Raw genomic sequence first — 25,557 nt, forward strand, 5'->3', positions numbered from 1 at the left:
CGTAAACACTAAGAAATGTTCCAACCTTTTAATTTGCTAGTCATTCTTTCAGTAAATTTTTTTTCTCCTTCTTCTTCTTCCCTGCTGTCGATACTTTGAACAACCTGTTATGGCAAATAGGGCAGGAAGACCTCATTGGTGACCCATTTTATGTTCAGTAGTAAAGTCCTACAGGTATTTATTTAAAACAGGATCACAGCATTGAAGATCCTCCATCATTGCTACTTGTAGACATGACTTAGAGATTTGTCCTCCAGTGTTTTTTTACTAGTCCTACATTAGGGTTTGTTGCCAATAACACCGTTTTATGCTGATTTCATTTCATCCCTTGACCCTCATACTTTGTCATTATTTCTGTGGTGTGAGAGGAAGGTAGAGAAATTAAAACATATTTCTTTTTCAGAGGCATACTTGGAGCAAAGGGACATAAAAACGTACAAAGAAATTTAGTTTATGTTATTTGGAACGTACAGAAATATATCAGTTATTTCTAATTAGTTAAAAATACAAAAAGGTCATAAAATATTTCTTAACTTAAAATATTTTACTGTCACAAACATGCAAAATCAGATGTAGTGTTTGGCTTGTTTGTCCAAAGCACACAATTCCAATTAATTGATCTTTACTAATTGTGGATATGTTGAAATAAAATATTTTGTCTAAACTATTTGTGCTAATAAAGGTGAATGGTACCATGAGTACCTTTATTCAGTCACAAGTCACAAGACTGTTTTGTTGTAACATAAGGTAAGGTTGTGATATAAAATAGTAGTTTCTGAAGGGTACTATCTGAAACCATTGAAATGAATCAGACTTTGTGTTGTACATCTATATGTTGGAGTGGTCTATAAAAATTTAAAATGGTCACATATTACTAGACCAGTTTGGATTTGTTTTAGCTGTTACATTGGTCTCTGTTTACTGGTGCTTAATGAACCTCTGCTGCAGATATATACTGATATATAAGCTGATAAATATTAACAGAGCACCTTTTTTTTAACCCACGTAATGTGAATTAGCATTCATAATTACAGACACTGTATGAAGTTTTCGTTTTAATATTTTTACACTACTGACTGTTATTCAATTTTAACTGCAGTTACATTAGATTTCTTTTCTGTACATTATTTTAAATGTATGTATAACATACAGGAGATAAAATGTATTGTTTATAAATTCATTCTTATTAAATGTTTGCTTGTCAAAAATGTAATATCTGTTTGTATTATTTTACATTATATATCTCTGAGTGGGTTGGTAAGGCGTGTGCTCTTGGGCAGCAGCTTCTATGTTTTCGTTTTACTTTTTTGTTTAACATACTCAAAAATTGTATTAAAGTTATCCCGTTTCTTAATTTCTTTAGAATTTCATTGGATCTGAATTTCAAAGGAGTTCACAGACATTCTTCTTACATCCTTTGAATTTTGGGGCTATTTTATATCTGAAGGACTCATATAACATGTTTGATTGCTTATAGAAGTTTTATCATTTCAGTTTAGATTTATAAGTAAAGGAAAGAAAAAAGGAAAGAAGGAAGGAATAATCCAATAAAGAAGGAAGAAAAAGAAAGAAAAGGTGCTATTCATCATCCCACCACTAGGGGGAGCTGCCTATTTTTCTTTATGTTTATCTTAAAGGGTTGAAAGGGCAAATGTGTTGTCAAACATGGCTGCTCCCGTGGATGACATGTTTTCTTTCTGTGTGGACCCGTGTAAAGTCACCAGCAGCGTGGAGGTCCAGTTTATAGACAACATAAAGGTGAGACGTTCTTGCTGTGTCACATTTAAACAGACTGAAGTTGTTCTGTGGTTTAGTGGCGCCTCAGAGGAGCGGTGCTGCTAGCCGCATGTCGGCTGCAGCTCACTGCAGCTCACTGCTGCATGACATGACATTATACACAGAACAGAAAATAAAGTAAGAATGCGGCGAGATCACATTTTAGCTTAAATGTTATCTATAATGTTGGATATTGTTGCATGCAATGCAAACTCATTGGTTTTTATTTGTTTTTCCTTCTACGATTCACTAAGACCCTTTAGTGTAGCAGTACAGAGGTGAACAACTGGAGTATTAAAACATCTTTGTTTCTAGTCAAGTCATCAACATATTGTCTTTTAATTAAATTGGAATAGGTATGATGTCATGAAGTTCAAACTGTTGAGTTATTTAATGAATTTGATAATAATTACAGCTTATTAAACATTGCAGGCATAACTTGTGGCATGTTAGTCTAATTAGTTTTATTTTTATTGCCATTTTTTATCTATCCTAATAAATCATTAGAGTAAGGGCTGCAGTGTATTTTGCTTTATTCAGTATTGCTACATTCCTTTTTTTCTCAAGCTACTTGTTTAAATGTTTGCAGGGTAAAGGTCTCTTTGCGAAAAGAAGCATCAAGAAGGGAGAAACCATTTTGATTGAGCGGCCTCTGGTTTCTTCGCAGTTCCTGTGGAATTTCTTGTATAAATATAAAGGTATAAAGTGCTGTTCATTGTAGTGAAGTTCTCAAACATAAAAACTAAAAACAAACCAAAAAAAACATCAAGATGCATACTCTTCAGAACTAAAGTAGGTCTGAAATTTTTGTGGAAGTTGTGCATAAAATTGTACTTAAATATTTTAAAAGCCTCATAGTTTCCCCTCTGTTTTTTGCCTTTTCCCAGCCTGTGAGTACTGCTTACGCGCTCTGGAGACTGCAGAAGAAAATGCCCGAAGACTTTGTTGCAATCCCGCTCTCAGCCTTCCCCATCCCGAGCTCTGCCACGTCCGGCCTGAGCTCCATCAGGCCTGCCCTCAGTGCCAGGTAGGTCCACTCACTGTCCCTCTGCTGCTCCACATCACAAGCCTTAGTGTTTTGCTATTTTGCAATATTGCATTTTTAGTTTTTTATCGGTAAATAAAAACAAGCTACCTGCTAGTTACGTACACTGTATGTTTTAATCATTCTAATCTAAAATGCATCAACTTTAGAAATAGTTAGTTATTTTGTTTTCTTTGTTAAGAAGCATATTTTGTTCCCGTTTTGATAACTGATGATTTAAATTAATTATTTTCTACTCTTGGTGTGCTGAAAGACTGAAGTGAGATGCGGTTTTATCTTCCACAGTAACATATTACATATCAGCACCTCAAGTTATTTAATTTGTAATACAGCACACAATGTGTTGTATTTCACAAGAATCAGCCATCTCAAAATGGAAATTGGAACTCTAAAAGATAGAAGTAGAAACAGGGATTAATATAAAGTTAATTCAAATAACATTCAAAATCAAATTAAATGATAATTTTTTGTGTCAGTTTAGTGCCTTAATTCATGAAAATGCTCCACTACTAAAAAAATTAACTGATATAGCATGGTTTTAGTAAATTACTACAAAATAAAAGCAGGAGGGAAAAAATGCTGACATGTCGGTATAAAATATGGTACCAAATTGATGAGGTTAAGCATCTTCATCAGTTGAATGGATGGAACTGTTTATTTGAAAAGTATGTACTACAATTTCATAATTTAATTATTTTATAAATGTAATTAATAATTTATGCACTAACAGTGGTGGGATTTTCCAGTTTTGATGCATTTAGTAAATCAGATTAGAGGCCATGAAGCTAAAATTGGGCAAATCTGATCTCTGGACAATTGATTGGTTTTTCTAATGATAATAAACTGAAACATTTCTCCAGCTGCAGATTTACAGTTAGATTTGCAGATTTCCTTTATAGCAGTTTTAAATACATGGGTATTACATGGGTGTCACAGTAAATAAAACAACAAAAAATAAACATGCACCTAACTGAGACATAGAGCTATTGTCTGTTTTATTAATTTCTCTGGATCTAAAGCCTGGAGTTAAATATTTTAACATCATCATCTTGATAATTTAAATGTGGAGTGTAACACAATGCAATTTCAACATAAACACAACATCTTTTAAATATTCAGTAAAAGCTACTTTTTTGTTGCAACCAAATTGCTTGCCCCCTGCTGGTCAGTTGCTAGATTATACATTTCTCATTTCCACATTTTTTTCTTTTGTATTTAAACAAGAAAAACTCCACGTATCTTTTTACACAGGTTGTGGAATAGCTGATGTTCCAGAAATGTTTCAGTATTTTTTAGTATTAGATTCATTTGACCTTTTACAAATATTTGCAAATATTTTAAATAATAGAATTTGGTTACCTAAGAATTTATTAGATGGACTTAAAACTCACTTTCCTTTGCATGCTTGAATATCTTGTACTTGTATTTTCAGCCTGGGAGAAGACGAGACCAATAAACTTTACAATCGCTTTCTTGATTACATTGTTGCCAGGTGATGCAAAACTGTTTTTATCACGTTTTTTTTTTTTTTTTTTTTTTTTTTACTGATGCTCTGCAGGTGATGTACTGCAGCAGCGAGTGTCGGCAAGCAGCTGCAGATCAGTACCATCGGGTTCTGTGTCTGGGTCCCTCTGAGGAAGATCCAGACCACCCCATCAACAAGCTTAAAGATGCATGGAGGTGACGCAGAGTTTAACTCACCGTTTTATCTCCTCTTGGGTCCTGATTACATTCAGACATGTTTGCTCGCTAGTAATTAAAAGGTATTGTTTGCTTTTAGGAGCGTGCATTATCCCCCAGAGACGTCCAGCATCATGCTGATGGCCAAAATGGTCGCTGTGGTCAAACAGGTGAGTCTCTAATGACTCAGACATGTTGATCTGAAACCGAAATCTTGCAAAAATCTGTTAAAATTAACTTGACAAGTATCAGACATGGCAATACAAAATGTACCTTCTATGGATGTAATTAGATTTTCACCCTGCATTGTTTCATAATTCAAACCTTATTGTTAAATCAGCCATGAAATGAGTTTTAAGATTGATACAGATGGCCTTAATGAGAAAGTTGCTTTATGAAATGTTTGAAATCAGCCAGGCAGGTTACAGAATTAAAGTTTAATCAACATATTAACTTAAGCAAAATTAATTTTCAGTTTGAGCTTTTTTTTTTTTTTTTTTTTTATTAGACATGAATTACGCTGTTGTTTGCCATTATGACTAATAGACCCCATGATGTGAATATTATTCAGGCCAAAGATAAAGCACACTGGCAGAAGCTGTTTTCTCACTTCTGCAGCCGGGCGGCGAACGAGGAGGAGGAGATCGCCCATAAGCTCCTGGGAGAGCAGTTCAGGGTGAGTTAGCTTCCTGTTGGAGACCTCAGGTCACAATGTGTGTGTGCGTGTGTGTGTGTGTTTGTGGCGTGGGGGGGGAGGGTGGCGAGAATTATTTAAAATCTGTCAGTTCAAAAAGAATATCACAGCAGTCCACAGCTCAGCGGACAAAGCAGCAGAGCTCTTTGACTTGACCCCCCCACTGTGGCTGTGTTTACTTTATGTAAGGTGTTTGTTGAGTGGGATCCAATTTTTCTGTCTCGTTGTGTTTGTAGGGGCAGCTGGGCTTGTTGCACAGCCTTTTTAAGGAAGCACTTTATGATGAGCATCTCAGTCGGGTAAGTATTCCTCACATCCTTATCTTTTCAGTCTGGCAATCATTCATTTCTTATAAGCAAAAAAAAATCTGCAAAAAACAACAAAAAAGCAAGAATTTGTTTGGCTTTTTCAGTGCTGGTCAGAAGTTTACATACACTAATAATTAGCATTAAGCATTAGCATTTTTTTTCTTCAACATGGAACCATTAAATAAAAATGTTTGTTGGGGATTTTTTTCAAACCATACATCATCAAATATGTTCATTAAACCTCCAGTAATATTCAGTTAAGTATCCCTTGGCAATTTTTCATATCCTTTAACAAATGCTTTCTATAAAATGGTCACCATAATACTCAAATGAAATGCGCAGCTGCCATGTGGATGAGCTGAATTCTGTCTGGAGAAATGTTTTGTGATCAGATGAGACAAAGATTGAGCAGTTTGGGATTTCAACCCTCACAGCACTGTACAAGAGTTCAAGGTGGTGGCAGCATCATTGCTTTGCTGTCATTGCACAAACTATATGGAATGACAAAAAAGTGTGACAACCTTAAATCAACACTTAGATCAAAGGTTTTCAAATCCACCTGAATCTGTTTTCTGAATTACCTCCTCAGTTTGCAGTCATACTCTCCATAGTCCTGCTAATTATCTCATTATTTGACTGAGGTGTGTTGAAGCAGAGACGCATGTAAATGTTGCAGGTTGCCGGCCCTTGAGGACTGGATTTGAAGGCCTCTCATGGATGGTTTTAACTTGAAGGGAATTGGGAGTCCCTGTAAACAATGATCTTATTCACGCATTAAAACTGCTTCTGGGAAGGATTAAGTGGGCTGACATATGATTTGTGAACAGGATTACCAAAGCCAGGACCTTAAGACCATTGAAAATTAATGAGCTACACTTTAAAGCTGAGCCAGGAAACCAGTCAGTATAATAAACTCAGTGGATTACCAGCAGCTGGTGAAACGGGGAAGTATCTTTTCACACAGCTAGCAAACAGCAGAGATGTGTTTTCTTCCCTCTTGAAACAAACACTTGTGAAACTACTTCATTCTGCCAACAACGTTGCCATCACTTGGTTGATCCAGGGCAGGAAGTATTTAAAACCACTCAGACCTGAATTTGCGTAAGAATGTGGAGATGGAGGTGGACTTTGGCAGAGTGTCACAAAAACCCTCTTTCCTCACTTTCCACTTCCTGTGGATCCCTTCAGATTATGAAGATCCACATTTTCTCTGGACCTGAGAAGTTTCAGAACAGAAAACAATCACAGGTTTCTTCTTCTACTATCTGTCACTTCAAACGCTTAACATTCAGAGCTCAGCAACTCAGTGACAAACGGTACAGATTTTGTCTTTCATTTATCTTTCATACATTTATTTATATAAATATTTGTATGCTGAAAACAAATTAAAGGCAGGATCTTCAAATTTACTAAATAGGTGTAACTGGTAAGGGATATTTGTCTAACTGTGACGGTTAATGCATTGTTTTATAACTGTGAAACAAAAATCCACAACTTGGTTGTGAAGTTGTTTGTATGAAACTTTCATCATTAAAGAAAGACTGATTCAAATGAATAGATTTATTTATTTGAATAAATTTTTATTAGTGCTACATGTATAGTTCAACATGTTTTAAGTTCACTGCTGTTAGCTCATGCATGCAGCATTTTAAGGAGGCTGGTGTTTAAGTATGTGTGTTTCTAAAGACCTTAAGTTGCTGTTTTTTCCTGATTTGTTAACAATTGTAGATTTTATTGTTACTAAAAAATGAAGATTGGATTACTTTTCCAGTTTTTTTTTCTGTGCATTTTAGTCTGGGTGTTGGAGTCAGTATGCCTTTCTAAATGTTGTTTCTCTTATATAAAAAATTGCAAAATAGCTCACAATGCGACTCTTATACAACCAAGCAGTTATTTGTAATTGAATGAAAGTAGTAGCTGTGTATCTGTGTTGCAGTGGTTTGTTCCTGAGGGTTTCCGCTCTCTGTTTGCGTTGGTGGGAACAAATGGCCAGGGCATCGGCACTAGGTGAGCCCTTCCTCTGCTCCTTCCTTTAACTATCCATATGCTTTCTTCCGGATCTCTGTTTAAATGTCATTTTGTGTCCAACGCAGCTCTCTGAGTCAGTGGGTTCATGCCTGTGATGCACTGGAGCTTCCCGACCAGCAGAGGGAGCAACTCGACTCTTTTATTGACCAGTTATACAAGGACATCGACAAAGGTCACCGTTTTATCTCAGTACTGCAGTAATTTCTGAAGTAAATAGATTTATTCTCTGCTGAGGAGATTTGCAGTTGTCATACTGTCTGAATGAGAGCTTGTTCTAGTCTGTATTGCAGTTTTCAGCAGGAACAGCAGTGCATTCATGAAATATGTGTGCAGATACCAGCAGAACGTCAAATGAACATAACTTGTGTGTTTCTGTACAGAGACTGGAGAGTTTCTGAACTGCGAGGGATCTGGACTTTACCTGCTGCAAAGCTCCTGTAAGCGCCGGCGATGTTCTTTGTTTATCTCCAACTAAAAGGTTGTAGTTGTAAGAGTAGGTTAAACCAGAAAGATTTCCACGTTTGATTCTTGCAGGTAACCACAGCTGCATCCCAAACGCAGAAGCGTCCTTCCCCGACAACAATTTCCTGCTTCACCTCAATGCCCTGAGTGACATCAGCCCAGGAGAGGTCAGCTGACACTGCTGGATTCACAGTGATGTATTTTAGTTTGGCAAAGAGGGGACAGAACATCCCTCTGTAGTCTAGCTTGGTGTTCTCCCCTGTCAGACGGTATTAGAAGGCTGAGACATCCAGAATCGGAGTGGGTTTGTCAAGCTGTCAGAAAGATTGAGAAGGCTTGCATCTGCATGGCACAATAATGTCACAGAAGCTGTGCTAGTTTCACAGCAAATCTCTCCTGTGGATGTTGGGGGAAAATACAAAGAAACAGGGATTTAACTTACTGCTACATTGTGCACAGACAGGCGAGGAACATATTATTTTCCTTTTCTTCTTGGTGAAAAATAGCCCAACTTTTCAGGGGTTCCCATGCAATCTGGGAACATTTAGGAAAGTGTAGATTTGAAAGAACATCTGACTGTGTCAAAATAAATCACTTTAATTATAGGATGTTGTAGATGTCATCTGTTCATAATTCAATTTGCTCTGTCCATTTTCTCTGTTTAGTCCTCCATCTAAGCATCAGTCTGTTCATATATCTGTTCATCCAATTATCCATGCGTCCATCTGTTCATCTGTTTTCTACATCTATCAATACGTTGGATTTTCCTTACATCCATCGGTTTGCTCATCATCTATTTATTCCTTTCCATTCATGCAGTTGAAATTTTTACATGGAAAAAATCTGCGTGAAACTTGAATCTTGTGTTTTTTCCAAGTGCGCGGTTTCTGGTCTGGGGTCCTCAGTTCAATTTCGTCTTCTGTTTTCAGGAGATCTGCATCAGTTATTTGGATTTCTGTCAGCGGGACAGAAGCCGACACAGCAGGCACAAGATTCTGAGGTAAACACACGTAATCTTTAGGATAAATCATTTAAAGGCGGGTCACACTCTTATGGATTAAATGTGGATCAATAAAAAAAAAACCCCAGCAGGCACTGATGGGCAGTGCTGAGGCAGAAATGGCATAGCTGCTGCTCATTGATCAGCATGATGTCAATCCATCTTCAAATTACGTTCAGTCTCAATAACCCCTGAAGTTTTAATGCAACCTGCTTATTTCAGTTTTAATAAAGTGCATTTCTACCCTTGGTGAGTTTTTATATCATGCTAGTTGATTAAGTTACTGGAAGTATTCACTAAAATAGTTGAATTCATTTGCTGTGGTGTCTGTCTGTTAGTATCCTCAGCTGTTTCTGTGGGTGCAATATCTTGACCGTTTTCTTCGCAGGGAAAACTACCTGTTTGTCTGCTCGTGTTCAAAGTGCACGTCCCAGATGGACGAACTGGACGTCACATCTGAGGAGGAAGAGGGCGAAGCAGAGGGCGAAACAGAAGGGGACGAGATGGAAGATGAGATGACAGATGTTTGATGAAAGACTCTGCCATATTGTTCTCAGCTTTTCCCGTCCCTCTGAAACACGAGGCCAGAAAGAATAAAGACCAGTTCAGACTGTGATCTGCATGTCCAGAAGCGTGAAGTGACACATTTCACTCTGTATTTTAGAGATCCGTTGTCAGATTATACAGAACTACAAGAGAGCAGTGGAAACGGTTTCACTTGGATGCTTTAACCCAAATTAAATTTTTTAAATAGCTGGAAATTTACCTCTTGATGCTGCATTTATAATTTTTTTTTCTTTGTTTGGTTAAATCTTCTGCGGATGATTTGATCAAACATTGACATGCTTATAAATCCAGCAAACAGTGAACAAAATCAGTATTCTAGATGAATTTCTCACAGTCAGCAGGTGGGCATAAAAAGTTGTAGGGTTCAAAAGTCTTCATTAAGCTCTCCTGCTTCATGCTTTACTCAAGTATTTTTGCGGCTTTTGAAGGAAAATCTCACCTAAAATTCATATTTTAGTTGTCTTTGTAAGAGAAATAAAACAATAAGATCAATGGTTGCACTCTATATATTCGTATTTGGTTTTCCGTGATTTTTAAATTGATATTTAGAAATGCTCAACATTAGCAATTAGTTTCTTATGGGTTTTAATTATCAGTTGGAAAAATCAGAACAAAGAGAAATGTAAACCTTTTTTCAGCAGATCTGACAGATTTGCATCTTCAGAGTTATTTAACTCTTTTGCTTTCAGTATAAATCACAATACGGTCAGTGTAGCAGCAGACGCCATGTGGTCAGTGTTGATAGATGTCCTTCCAACTGCAGTGGTTGAGCATTAATAATTAAGTGCTTTGAGATAAACGGTTTGTGTTGCTTCTTTTTCACTATGTGACAGAATCAGTATTAGAACTTCCTTATACTAAATAATGTTCCATAAATTTTGACAGATGCTCTATTCACTACAGTCCATGCATGCGTTACTCGGTTATTATTAAGCTCATCTGAAACCTTCATTATGGCTATATTGTCAAAACTCACAGTTCTCCTGCAGCTTGAAACAATTGTTTGTTTTCCCCATCATGTTCTGCTTTGATTCTGCAAAAGCCTTCATGTTATACAGACCTAACACAGTTAAAAGTTGGATAAGTGAACCCTGATAGTTTAGTTGTTTATAACTGGTTGCTGGTTTCATCTGTGCATAAGAGAACAGGTGGATGTTACTGTTACAAGGTTTTTATGTTTTCTTGTCTGAGCAAAGCACATCTGTTATTTTTTCTAGAGATTCTAGCAGGTGAAAGCTATGGAAGAGGATTAGGGCCACTGAAAACCAAAATAATTCAGACTTTTTTATATTAGTTTAATCTCAGACTTCTGGCTTTAAGGCAGGTGGCCAACTGGGAGCAAGCAGCTTCGATGACAGAGATACACACAAGAACAAATTATCTTGGGAAACATTTTGGATTTATATGAATTTTTACATGGCTGATTAAAGTCAAAATTCTTTCTTTTTTCAGTGACTCTAATTCTCTTTTGTGAAGAGCAGAGTTGTCTGTTTCTGAATTTATTTCTGATTCAAAGCGCTTCATCAGCAGGACAGAAAACCAAAACCAAAACCTACCACACGTGTGACTGTGCCATTAGAACTGCAGGCTCTACCAAAGAAACTTTTCTCCTGATCCAACCTTGACGGAAAGCAAGGAATGTTTAGCTTTTGCCCTTTTAAACTCATTTCATACCTGACTTTAGAGTATGGTTTTTATTTCACAATGACAACCTTGTGAGTTGAAAAGACATACAATGAAATGCGGTTTGGTTTTCATACCACGATCTATGGGTTCCAGTTAATGCTCATGTAATGTATTATGGAGACCTTGAGTGGAAAATTGCTTTGTCAGTTACTGTTTGGCCTTTTATTGAGAGCTGCATATCTCGGTCGCACATGAGCGAAACGGCTGCTATCGCCTCACATCAAGCAATATCTCAACAACTGTAATCACAAATCTCAACATTTTCAGCTGCTGAGGAAAGATCTGAAATGTATAACTAAACCCTTCTTCTCAATGTGCATTTATCACTTCCAGCTGGTTGTGTGCGTTCCATGTAAAATGTGTTGCAGCACCAAACCAGCAGTTGTCGTTTTTATTGCTCTTTCATAGGCCGCTGAAATTGGATGTTTGTTGAGTCATTTATCTGCCTTCATTACACCGAACACCGAGAGGCAAATATTTAACTCCATCCGTATTAAATCTAAATCTTTAGTGAAATTGTTTTTTCCCAATGGAGGCTTGTATTGATCCTGTTTCATAACAGAGTAAAAATTAAATAAAGCAAAGGAAATGAAACATTTATTTAGAATAAAAGGAAACAGAAACCTGAATTAAACTATAAATCATATCTCTAAAATGTCCCTTTAAAAAATAGCTTTCTCATAAGATGCATATTATTACATTACTTAGAAATTTATCCATGAGTAGGCCCAAACAGACAGTAAAACTTTGACTACAAATTTCAGATTAAGACTTGGCAAAAGGAACAAGTAGATAAACATAACATGCGTAAGAGTTTTTGAGAGTCCCTGTGGGGAGTTGGGAGACTAAAGGCTTAAAACTGCTTTTCTGCTTTAAAAAACCTATTTCACTAATTTGCAGCGTTTCATTTCACTAACGCACCTGTTGCTCACCCAGTTCCACTACAGGCTACTTGCAAATTACCACCAGTGCAGGGTGCCGATTTAATCGAGGTCTGGAGGGAGTCGAGTTTCTTTTTGATAGATTATTAGAAAAAATTGAGGGTATAAATGTGATGCTGAGAAGTTCATATTCAGTTCAGTTTCCAAATTGGCTTTTTTTCCCCACATACACAAGTCAGCAAGTTAAATGTCATATTGACTGAAAGACTGAAGTGATTTTCATTTATTAGGTGAAAGTTAAACGCACTCCTGGAGTTTTCTGTCTAAATGTCAATAATTAAAACCTAAGAGCTGTAAAAAGTAACTGAGAAACAGGAAGCTCTGAGTAATGAAGTAATATGCTAATTTGTGCAGCGCATTGCAAAAGTGGCAAAGCATTTCACATTTTGCCACTTAACTGAAAACTTCAATTTATTGGGGGTTTTGTGATACACCAGCATAAAATATTGCATACCTATTATTAGTGTGAATGAAAATGTGTATCCAGTCAATCTGAGTCAACACTTTGTAGAACCTTCTAATTACATCTGTAGGTCTTTAGGGCGATGTCTGCTGCAGCTGTGCACATCTGGAGACTGAAGGCGATCGGATTATGTTGAGTTCGCTTCAGAAAGTGCAGCCTGCGGCCACAAAGATCACTAACATGTAGGATTTTCAGTGTCGTCACTTTCACAGTCATCTGTGACATCTGTTATGATTTATCAAACTGCATAGGCATTTTATCAATAGAAGCACTGAAATAAAAAAGAATTTGCCACAGTCTGTATTTGACCAAAACTGTTGGGATATCGTCTTTAAAAAACCATTACAATTTATATTGATCCATATCCAACACTTGAAAGTTGTTGCCACAGCTTAAGTTTGTTTATATCGGCACAAAGGATGCACACAATTAAAAAAAGCAAAAGTATAATATTTGTTAATGGCAATATTCAAAATTGTGGCTTTAAATCCTTTCATATACATCAGCTGAAGTATTCTGTTTTCAACCTAAAAATAAAAAAAAATATGCAGTTACTTAAGTAAACCTTAACTAGCTTACTTAATAACAATCTTAGTATTAGTATTGGAGAAAATTGAAAAATGTTTTTTTTTATTTTTTTTATTAGACTTAATGCACATGTTTTTATAGATGAATGGGAAAAATAGGAAAATATATTTTTTAAAAGGTATGGACCATTTAATAAAGGCATCCATATGACTGTTCTTTCAAAATGCTCCTTACATTTTCATTGATTTCCTTTTTTTCTGCAATCACATCACTGTCAGATAAAAAATATCCAATGTACATAAAATAAAGCCCACCTTGGAGTGTCAGAAGTTTGGACCCTCTGGACTGATCCTTCTCTTCAAGTTCCCTCACTTATTCATCTTGCACTTAAGCTTTGCCAGACTTTCTGTAGGAGCTCAACAGCAGCGTTGCCACAGCAGAACTCTGCAGGGGTTACGGGGTTGAGCCCGTAAGATTCGTCCACACCCAGTAGACCTCCACACAACACAGCCCATCTGCTTAAAGTAGCAAACGCTGAGAGGTCAATGAGTTTTTCCCTTTCTCTCTGAAATGTAGAAGTTTGGTTAAAAATTGAAGGAGTAAGAAGCGAGGGACGCATGCGAGGGGAAGAAGACCGGAAGGAGGGAGTGGGCTTTTGTGAAGAACCATTATGAATATGAAAAGAAAGGGCCTTTTATTCTTGCAAATCAAGCACCAAACACTTCAAATGTATTTCAGAGACTAGAAGTGGCACATTACTGTCATCACCATAATATGCTGATGGAAGATAGAAGAGTACTTGACTTTTTACACAAAAGAGAAGACGGCATTTACAAACTGTTACAGTTAATGGTGGGATCAGGAAACATGTAATATCTATTATGTAGAAGATGGAACTAGGATGGAAAACTTGATGTTCTTTATTTCCTCTAAAGTCTTCAGCTGAGCCTATAACTAGAAGATGCACATTAACTATCTTATCTTATGTTTCTAACATAATATAACATAACCAAGGATATATTTATCAAATTTGGTATATTTTTGAAATACCCAGATAGGGAACATTGATTAACTAAAATAATAACTAAAAACTTTTTTTTTTTTATCTGAAATGTAATAAAAGATTGTTGAATGCACAGTTAATGTGGCGATTCTTCCATAATAGTCTGGTCTCCTATTTGCCAAATCACATAATTCTTCCCACCAACAATCACCAGCTTAATCCCGTCACTAACATTTAGCTCTGTTGAGCCACTTTTATCCAAGATCTGTGTCTTTTAATCACAAACCTACATTTCTTAACCAAATATCACAATAGGATAATTGACAAAGAGGCAAATTAACTACTTTTCTTTTTGACTCAGTTCTTTCTTTTTTACCATTACAGACCTGAGCAGTGTCTGTATTATTTCATACCAGGCCCCCCTCTCTTAATACATCCTAGTATCTACTCAGAACAAGACAGAAAGATACTTCATCTCTGCTGCTTGAGGCAGAGTCTGATCTCTGACCTAGAGGAAGCAGTGGTTGCTCTTTGAAGCAAAGCATATACCCTTCAGATGTGAACTTTACCCCACAGAACTGCTTTTATGATGTCCCTAGCAACCCCAGGCCGACCTGACGGCAGATAGCGATGAGTATTAGCTACATACTCACAGAGACCATGCTAGTTTTGTGCTTGGAAATCCCTTCATAATGTGCCTCTTTGAAACAAAACATGCTCTAGAGAGACTGCAATATTAATATTGTGTTTATATATATATATATATATTTGACTTATTGTAATTTCAAAGTGTTTTTACAACTTAATGTCTAAATGTGCTCCACACTTGGCAGTGTATTTGTAATCCTCAAATTAACTTCCCATGATATTTTTTTCCATATTATTCCTGATAATGTACCACTAATAAAAATAACAGGCCAGGTACGGTAATTGAATCCCACGGGATAGATGTTATTCTTTCTTAAGAGCACACAGTGTCTCGCTGCTGATTTATCCACCAAGGTCAGAAGGGAACTGTTTGTTTATGGCTGATGCTGCTGCTCCTGCAAAAGTTGTCTCTTTGGATGCTTGAAGGGAGCAAACTGTGAAATAACAGCTGATTTTCTTTTTAAAGACACAAGCAAAGCAGCTCTGCATGAAACAAGCCCCATATGGAAACAATCTCCAGACTACATTAACTCTGTCCACATCAGTTACCCCAACAGACACCACTGCTGCCTTGCAGCGACGCTCCAGAATTAACTGATAAATGACTGCTTCACGTAAAATCAGCCGACCTGCAGAGAAGTTATTGCACTTTAGCTCACCCTGAATTTAAATAAACACAGAAGAAGTACAGTTTCAGGAACACAAACATGGCAACTGAGTGACCTGATGGCGTTGATTGATGGCTGAAACGTCTGCGGTTTATTTCTGCTGAAGCCATTTTCTTAGTTCAGAATATCACAACTTGTCAGCAGTGCTTCTGCTGTGTGGTTCTCTGGAAAGTTTTTAAAAGTTTGTGGGCAGCTCAGTAATTTCACATTCATCTTTAGTACAAAATGCTTAAGCCTCATTGGCATCGTATAAATCTTGCTGGGCTGCCTGGGATTAAAGAATGAAAAATGAAGAATTGAGCCGTTAATCATTCATACTGAGGCTGCTACAGTGAGGCTTTGTGGGTAGATTCCTTATTTTGAGTAAAAACAACCTAACAAGGAGGTGAAAGATGAAGGAACGTTTCAGCAGTTCTTTCACTCTTGGACAGATTTTCCCCATTAGGCAACTTTGTTTTACATACAGAAAAATGTTCAAATAAACCACCAGCCAACACTCTTAACTCAAAAGATACAGCACTCTAGATGAAATATTCAGGTTGTCTCAAGTAGTTTTCAAACAGAGTGACAGTGTCTCAGAAAAGTATTCATACACCTTGATTTTGCCCTGAATGTTATTGGGATGTTATTTGGTTAGCCAGCACAAATGAGATCAAAATTGCGACAAGAAAGAAAAATGATAAGTGAAGTTGCTATTATGAACAACCAGGTTTTACTGTTCACAGATGCAAAAACCCCTCAGGTTCTGTTCATCTCAGATAAGCTTCCTTATCCCTGCTGAGTAAAAATGTTCCCTCAGCATGATACAACCACCTATATGTTTTAGAATTAGGATTGTGATGAATGATAGTTTTCCTCATGTTACCTGTAGGCTAAAAGAGTCATTTAGTCTCATCTGACCTTTCATATGCTTATTGAATCCCCTTAATGTTGCTTCTTAAGGCTTTAAAAAAAAAAAAATCCTTCTCACCATAATTATGGAATGTTACAAACAAATTATCTCCACTGAGTTGTGATTCTTCGGTTCCTCCACAGTTACCATGAACGTAGCGCTTTCTCCACCTGCATTGTGGTTGGCATTTTTTTTTTTATGTAGGACATGCAGTGCTACATGAATTAAAATTCTAGTTATACTGTTTGGATTGTAAAATAAATTAAGGAAACAATGAATCAACCAATAAAAAGGTTGTACAAACATTACTTCAAATTAAAGTACAAACATATTTGAACACAGGTTCACGAGTTCTGCTATTCAAATTTGGCCGCATGTAGAATATTTTTTTAACCTGACTGCAAATCAGCATCACTTTTTCAATATTGTTTTTGACATTTTGAAAATGTCCTATTCTCTTTCTTGCTCAGCGAGAATTGAAGGGTTTTGAGATGTTAACGCTTTTAACTTTCTGAGTTTGATGCCTTAAAAATTAAAATAAGACCACTGTGTGATATGTGAAAGAGGTCATCTGTGATCAACTGTGAATGCCTGTATGATTTTTTTTTTAAGGTCATGGCAGATATTCCCACTGAGACCAAACGTGGTCTGACTCATGTGGTGCAAATGAGGCATTTGAAACACTCTCCCTATTCAGCTTTATCTCTTGCTATCTCTTTCTCATATCTCTTGCTGGACATTCAACACATCTTTGCTGAATGAGACTGATGCTTTTTTTGGATCATGGCCTTTCAAAATCTGAGATGCAAGAAGGAACAACAGTGTCCAATTATGTGCAGCTTATTCTCACCAGTCAGAATCATGAGCATGCAGGCGAGATAGCTGAACCAGATAAGACACTTTTCAATATCAAGGGCTTCTTTCACATCTTGTGGGCAGCTGCGTAATGGACTGTTCATCACACAAAAGGTCACATCTGTGAACCAATTACAACAGGAGTCTATCTGTTCAAAGATAGAAGTAAATGTGCTAAGATATTTCTGTTATTTGGCCAGTTCCTTCAATTAGGTCTGTGAAAGCAGACTGATAAAAGTGCTGCCTTCACAAGTGGACACAAACTACTTTTAGGTTTGTGATCAACAGCATTTCCTAATAAAACAGCATACAGATATATAATATAGATTGCTCCCGTATTGACTGAAAGGCTTTTTTAGACATCAAATTGAATTTTTGGTGATAAAAGTGAGCCATTTAGCTTTTCTGATTCAGCAAATATATAAGTGGGTGCCCGTGTGCGCGCGTGTGTGTAAAAAGCTGCAATCTTAGCTTTGCAGCTTTTCTAGGATGTTAAAACATTATACAAATAAAACATTCAAGAAAACTGTGAAAAATGCACTATGATAATTATGTTGTAATGCTAGTAACACATTCTTTAGACTTTTATACACCAGTCATTAAATTAACCCTAGGTTTCTAAGATTATTTGTCTTTCCCCCAGTTTCTGATAAGAATGGAGCCACTGTGAATCTACTCTAATCCTCTAAAGATTCATGATCTTTGTATTTGAATTGAAAGAAAATAATCCTTCATTTCTAAATTTTTCTGGTCAGTCTCAAATGAATTGGCCTCCGTGTGAAAATGAGCCAACGTTCCCTTCCTCCCACATCACCATAAAGCCTGGGGACACTACCACTGGGGGGAGGAGGGGACTTTGTATAGGGGTGTGGGGTTATTTGAGGACCTTGCCATTTCCATTGATTACACATAAAAAGGCCACAGAGGCGCCTCGGTTTCAGAAGGCCCCTTCCTTATAATTTAACCGTGACAAATCCCAGTTACTGTTTTGTTCATAAAAGTGCTACATCCACAAATATCTACTAATTTTGAACCTAAACAACAAATTAGTAAGAAAAGGTAGGTAAAGGTGAGCTTGGGTTTTGCTCCCTCAGGGTGGTTTCCTATTAAATATTACGGGTAAATTAATCTTTTGTTAAACTTATTGCACCATGCCAAATAGTCTAATTCACAGGAGTAATAGTTGGTGGACATCAATATTTGCTTCATGTATGTGGCATTGTAAATGAAGAAAACAACATGCAAAACCATGTTAAAGATTTTAACAGCATGGCTGAGATACAAACACTGAGCGTATTGTATCTCAGTGTTTTTTTAAACTTAAAAATACTGAGAACCAGGGTTAAATCACAGATTTTTTTTAATATGTATATATTTTTTATCTTTGTTTTTGTATCACTTTTTATTGTATTGAAGTAACTTCCAGTATATCTTTTAATATATGAGCATTGGGACTGCCATGGGTATATATCTTTACACTCAAACAATTGTGCAGCATCAAAAGCATATTACTTTTACAGATGATTATAATAAAATTTGATTAAAACGATTTTGTCACTGGTTCTGTTGTGGTAATAGAGGCTGTCAGGCTGTAGCCATAGAGATGATGCTGCCTAGCTGGGAAGTCTCCTGGCCACTCTATTGCTTCTGCAGACGATGGGGGTTTTCTGGCGTATTGACACCATGATGTTTAACGTGGACTCCAGTGTTTTGCAGCCCACTGCAAAGTGGCCAGGAGAGACTGAGTTATGGTGGGATGGACACTTGAGAGGCAAAGACGTGTCTGTTGTGCTGGAGAGAAAGCCGACCCAAAAAGCAACTTTCTCCATATACCTGTTCAACACATTCCTACCATTACCTGGTCAAACTATTTGGATTAGGGATAAATAAATTGATGCACAGTTGCTCACTTGTTGTCTTGCAGCACGGATATCCTGAGGTAGAACTTCTGCTCGTATGAATCATTTGGAGTCAGCTGAGCTGGTTTGAACATCTGTTTAGGTCAGTGTTCCACCATCCTGGTAATAAAGGCACACTGCCCTGCATGCATTTGATGTTTTTCTGCTTTAACACACCTGATTCAAGATAACAGTTCAGCAACAGCTCAGTAATCTACCATCAATTGAAATTTGTGTGTTGACTCAAGAAAACACCTAAAACATGCAGGGCAGTGCGCCGTGCAAGACAGAATCGGAAAACACTGGTTTAAGATGCCTGATGAATGTTTCTAGGCACACCCTATTGGAAGACACCCTTGGGCAAACTAAGATCTTGCTGGGGGGCCCTTATTTCCATTTCCAACTGAGAATGCCACTAGACCCCCCAGAAAAACCTGGATAGAATTGCGATTGGAATATGTATAGCTTCCCTCCTGGACTTGTTACCTCTGCAACCTAATCTTGGATAAACAGAAGACTATGTATACATGCATCGATCAGGCAACAGTTGTGCAGACTCTAAAGAGTATATATTTGGTTTTCTTAATGATGCCACGTTATACCTGGTGTGTACCTTCCACCAAAACAAGTTTCTTCAGCAGCTACCGTTTCTTTTGCCAGGGAATCCCTTACAAAATACTTTTTCCTCACTTTTCTGCAAGGTTAACAACAATTAATTGCACTACAAACAGTAAATGCAAACAAAACAAGAGTGCTAATACATTATATGATTTATTTAGAATTAAAGTAGCCTCATTATTTTATAATGTAGAAAATGTTTTATATATGCCTTCATTTATTTTGATACCAGCACTGTGTTTTAATGCGGTTGAGAAAAGATCATGTTTACCACTGGTGTGCATCACATTTATACCTTCCCAAAATGTTTTCACCACATTCAAGGCTTGCAATGGGAGTTAAGTATAACAAAATTTCCCCAAAGGAATGAGGAATCTTAATCACTATTTTCCATAAATGAGTCAATCGACTGCTGAATCAGATGAACTTTTATTTAGCACGATGCAGTCAATGTCTTCTTCTCTAGCCAGATGTGCCTCTGAAAGTCTGTGTTTTCTGGCTCTGAGCTTTACTCCAAAAGTTTTTTGAGAGTTAAATCCACCAGGACAAGAAGCAAGATCTAAAGCAGAAGCTGGAAATGTGATTAAGGCCTGAACCTCAGTGGAACGAAGCCACTCAACAAATCCCATAAGCAGCGCCATATTTCAGCAGTGGATCCTCTGAAGACATTTGGCGTTTTGTTAGCATAAACCTGTTTAGTGCGACATGGAATGAAGGACCCTGAAGTGACAGATGTTTCTCTTAAATATGATGGGAAATTGCTTTTTTTGTGGGTGGAGAGGATATTGTGTGGTTGAGACACTCCGGTTGCTTTGGGGGTGTTTGAAGTCTTGGGATGAATCTGGACTTTTTTTTTTCTGGTTGAAGCTTGCATACTGTAATACGCCCCTGTGAAACCCAGTAATGTGCTAGACAGTCTCTGCTTTCCTCAAGTTGTCAGTTAAAAGTCGTTGTTATGAGGGTTGTTGTTTTACCTACCTTTGGAGATTTAAACATGATAGAATTTGACATATAAAGGAAATAAATCTACAATTTTCTTTGGGCTTTTTAAAATGGACTTTTAAGTTTTCTCTGCCTCTGACATTTGAGAAGATACTTTAAAACTGTTAGAATACCGGGACTGGAAAATAGTTAATTGAATACGTAGTTAACTCGCTAATTTGATTTGTGTTGCAAATTTTCCTATGCAACCATGTTGTAATGAGCTCCAGCAATGTGGATGAGAGCCAAAACAAAGACTTCTCTCATGAAGCTGGTGGTCTGTTTGTGTGGCTGGTTGAAAATACTTTAGACACCAGAGGGAAATCCATCAGACCGTCAAAGGAGCAGTGCAGTGGAGGGTTTTGGCAGACAACTGATTTGGACAGCTTGCATTTGTATAACACATCCCCATTTGCTTGTATGGATGAGCAAGCTGTACATTTTCCATGAATCGTAGCAGTGTAGACCTACACATTCGCAAGGGCAAAAATATTTCCTAAATTCTGCACATAATCAAATGTTTGATTCTCTGGCTCAAATGTGTGTACTCCACCAGATAGTTGTGTTCAGATTTGTACATCTACATCAATAGATTTCAAATATGTGTTTTTTTATCAGTTTTTCTGGATTTTTGTTTTTATCACATCTTGTCTTTCTCAGTCATTGTCTAGGTTGTTTTGGATCCTAATTACCACAAGCAGTGTTTATTTGCAATCAGTCAAACTGCACTCAGACAGTACTTATACCCAGTGTTGGGTAAGTTACTTTAAAAATGTAATCCGTTACAGTTACAAGTTACCTTGTTTAAAATGTAATTGTAGTGTAACTTTTTCGATTACTTTTAAAAAGTAATGTAACTAATTACTTTTGATTACTTTTTGATTACTTTAAGATTTTAATGAGTATTGACCCATGTTCAACATTTTATTTTTCTTAGTGCACTGCAAATGATTCTGCATTATCTGGTTCTCTCAGGTTAGGGAACTGCATAGCAAGGCAGTTTATTAGCATTAGCCTTTTAGCTTAAATAAGATATTACCTATTTTTCTGACTTAATAGCCATGTTTAGTATACTGAATGGACTAAGTAAATTATAGAGAACATTCTGATGATACCCCACATGCTGCTGAAAGTATTTAGGCTTACATTAGCATTTTGGCTAATTTCAGTTTATAGACTCATTTTAACAGACTGAATGGTGCACGTCCAGCTTACTTAACATACTTGTGACTTTCCACAAGCTAATGACTACTATTCAGCTAAGCTTAGCATTGATGCTAATTTTAGCATCAGAACCCTGGGTCCAAACCAACGAGCACACTTTGGCAGGGCCCAGTTAAATTTCTTCAGGAATTTTCTAGTTTACTTTATGTTCATGAAAACCATAACACTAGCACATTGCATACAATGTCTCATGGGAAAGAATACATTCCTACGTTTGTCATGCATCAACACCAAACAGTCAAATATTCGTAAAACAATACGCTTCGTTTATCAGTGAGCTGCAATTACCTCTAAATGTTTCCTCAGGTTTGACATAGATTGCTTTGACGTGGACAAGTTCTTGATAGCTGGCAAACACTTATTGCACTGCACGGTTAAATTTGAGCCATTTTCACAGATGTAAATGTAAAGCAGTGCATAAATGTTACAGAAGAGGGTACTATTGTTTTCTGTAATTGAGCAAAATTTATCAATTCCGAGATGTTTGTTCACAGTGTGTTTCTCCATGTAAACAGTATATACTGATGTGTATATATAGTTGCGTTGGTATGCCGATCTTTTTTTCTGTTTGTTCAGTGTGCCAGTTGGCTGCAGATTGCATCTTGTTTTGCACCGAACACACCCCACTTTCACGAAAAGAAACACAACGCAGAGCCCATAAGGTGTCTTCCACCAGCTGCAGGTCTGAAGAGGGAGAGCCTGGGTTACATAAATAAAATGCTCCTTATATTTCCAGTGCTGGAAGGTTGTCATTTTTGAAGCGCTTCTTGAGCTGAAATGGAACCGTCCGCTCGCTTGCTGTTCCTCCAGGAGGGTCCGCCAGCACAGGATGGAACATCAGAGTGGCATTGCGGCTATGATAGAGACAAGGAGCCGTAGCGGGAAACGGCGATAAAGGGCGCAAAGCAATAAAAATATCATTACATATTTCGCAAAGGTTTTTGTTTATATTTTTTTAAAAATGTAACTAAATTTGTAATTTTTAATATTTTCGGAAGTAACTGTAACTGGATTACATATTTTCTCAATGTAACTGTAACGAATTACAGTTACTCTTTTTTTGTAATTAAATTACGTAACGTCGTTACATGTAATCCGTTACTACCCAACACTGCTTATACCCCACAGACTTCGCAGTTCTTTGGCAGATCTTTCTGCTTCCTGCATGTTCAGCTGTTCTTCACTGTTTTCCACCATTTTGGCTTAATTTAGAGCATTAAAGAGTGCAGATTTGCACCTGAATTTGGCTCCTGTACAACTGAATTTGGGGCCCATAATCACTTTTCCAAAAGCAGAATAACTACCTAGCTCTATAGACACCATGTTGCAATATGACAAAAAAGTCCAAAATGTTTCAATTTCTTTTGTTTATACACATGTCTGTTTTCATGTATCTATGTTAAAAAATTGAGACAATTGTTCAATTTGTTAAAGACTAAATGTCATCTGGCACATTTGAGTTGTGTTCATTTGTCACAGGCAGAATGGCTTAAAACTGTACAACAAATGGCAGGATTTGTTTGAGAGTCTGAAATTGGGTCGGATCATTTCACCTCTCACACTTGCAGACTTGGATCATCACCTTTTCTCAGACTAACAGATTTTTGTCTGACCACTATACTGACTGACCATAAGACCGGCAGAGACTTCTCCCAACTGGGAACAGGGGGTGAAATCATGCAAAAAAAAAAAAAGAAAAAAAAAAATAATAATCTAGTGTGTGGCCAGATTTACTCTGACCTGACCCAATAGCATCATCCTCCCATTAATCCAGTACTACCCTAGACAAGGATTCATTACAAGAAAAATGCATTCTTGTTGATGTGATTGGACTTTTTGTTTAGACCAGGGCTTTTTTAATGAGAAGCAGCAATAAAGTGGCTTATTGATAAAAGTGATTTACGGAGAAAAATAATTTGTCAGTACACAGTTTTCCAACAAATGAAAAACACAAGAATAAAGACAGTTAAACAGTTTTCATAAACACATAAAAAAAAGGTTCCTTCTGGACCCACACATAAAAACAAATACTCTAAACTGTCCATGATAAAGTGCTGAATATTGATGACTGCTTTAATCAATAGGAGAAATAGGAGAGTTAAAAAAAAAATATTTGAAAGGCTTAATAAATATTCCTTGTGTCAACGAATATAGATGTGGTAATATGGTGTGATTCTTTTGAGCAAAATTTATCACTCAAGACTTTTTTCACATTTCTCCATGTAAACAGTATATACTGATGTGTATATATAGTGCGTTTTGATGAAGAAATGTATTTCTACACAAGGACAAACAGTCTCTCTATTACACACACACAGGAAGCAAATGAATTATAGATGTAGAAACAGGAAATTCCTTTCTTCACCCTCTGTCACTCAGACTGTGACCTTGCACTAAATCAATTAGTAGTGCTGTGGGCAATCAGCAGACCTCCCTGGAGGCCCAATAAATGTACCCTTAATTCATCAGGTCCGGTTAGACCTCTCTCCACAGTCCTTACCTGATGGGTGGCCCCAGCTATGCTTCATGAAAACTCTACGGTCGTGTCATACTGTGCAAATTAGAGCAGTAAGGGTGAGATTGCTGTGTTTTTCTCTTCAGGATCCTGTCTGATAAATAGAAGAATCTATTGTGTGTGGTTAGGAGGGTCCAGTTTCACTGGATGATCTTTCTAAATGTTCCTCCATTGTCATAAATCAGGTACTTTATTATTTCTTTGAGGTGAGTTATGAAACCACCTCACTATTTGGATGAGCATTATTGAAGTTTGGAAAATATTAACAGGTTCCTAAAAATGAAGGATTTTATTACTCTTTTAAATGTAAATGCATCACTAATAAATTATTACCTACAACAAGAAAACAAGAAAATATACAACTGTGCCACAGTAAAAAAGAAATGTGTCATTAGCGACAAATGTATGATCTCTTCACCTTTTCTAAACTTTTTAAACAAGTAATAAAGTGATAAAATGTCCTTAGATGTTAAAGTTTTTTTTCTCCCAGAAAATATTCATGTCACAATTATCTAAGTGTGATTTTTAAATAAACGTTCAAAATGTATTACTATCATTGGACTTCTCACATATAATGGACAATTTGATTACCAATCTACACTTTAAGTTATCAAAAATTGGAAATACTTGAGTTTTTACTTTGCCACATTAGCTATAAATAAAAAGAAATAAATCATTTACTCCTACAAATTAAATACTAAAGTAGGGGAAAATATGCCTATATCTTATATAAATTCTTAGCCGTATTTGTAACACCCAGTAATCACCTGCACAGGGTGTATATATAGTCTTCATCGCCTCTCATGTGTAATTTAGATACCAAAAAGTCACAGACATTTTACTAGGTTCTAGTTAAAAGTCAGAAAATCATTTTTTAGTGTATAAGACAGCGATGTTGGATTCCAAGGTATGCCTGGTGACAAAAGTGAAACTCAAAAATAAGACAAGTTTGTCTCCCTATCTAACTTTTGGAGCTTTCTTTTCACATTTTATTTTCTCTTGACTGACACTGGTGATGACTGAAATACAACTTAAAAGGCAATAATATAGTTGCTTTGATGCAATACAGAAATATAC

At 36.7% G+C, this 25,557-nt stretch overlaps 1 protein-coding gene across 1 annotated transcript; it reads left to right on the forward strand.

The window, feature by feature from the left end:
• Window positions 1–1,619: 1,619 nt before the first annotated feature.
• Window positions 1,620–10,457, forward strand: smyd5 (SMYD family member 5). The gene is made up of 13 exons (XM_044127263.1): window positions 1,620–1,758; window positions 2,366–2,474; window positions 2,664–2,803; window positions 4,380–4,501; window positions 4,602–4,671; window positions 5,073–5,177; window positions 5,432–5,494; window positions 7,440–7,510; window positions 7,597–7,703; window positions 7,912–7,968; window positions 8,066–8,160; window positions 8,923–8,993; window positions 9,382–10,457. Exons 1-13 carry the CDS (start codon window positions 1,666–1,668, stop codon window positions 9,521–9,523), a joined length of 1,245 nt encoding a protein of 414 aa, XP_043983198.1. The 5' UTR covers window positions 1,620–1,665; the 3' UTR covers window positions 9,524–10,457.
• Window positions 10,458–25,557: the final 15,100 nt, after the last annotated feature.

Source organism: Gambusia affinis, linkage group LG09 (assembly GCF_019740435.1).
Source record: "Gambusia affinis linkage group LG09, SWU_Gaff_1.0, whole genome shotgun sequence".
Classification (NCBI taxonomy): Eukaryota; Metazoa; Chordata; class Actinopteri; order Cyprinodontiformes; family Poeciliidae; genus Gambusia; species Gambusia affinis.

Coding starts and splice junctions, on each gene's coding strand:
- smyd5 (XM_044127263.1), top strand. CDS start 1,666: ATGGCTGCTCCCGTGGATGACATGTTTTCTTTCTGTGTGGACCCGTGT. Junction 2,804..4,379: donor AGGCCTGCCCTCAGTGCCAG/GTAGGTCCACTC, acceptor GATGCTCTGCAG/GTGATGTACTGCAGCAGCGA. Junction 5,495..7,439: donor ATGATGAGCATCTCAGTCGG/GTAAGTATTCCT, acceptor TCTGTGTTGCAG/TGGTTTGTTCCTGAGGGTTT.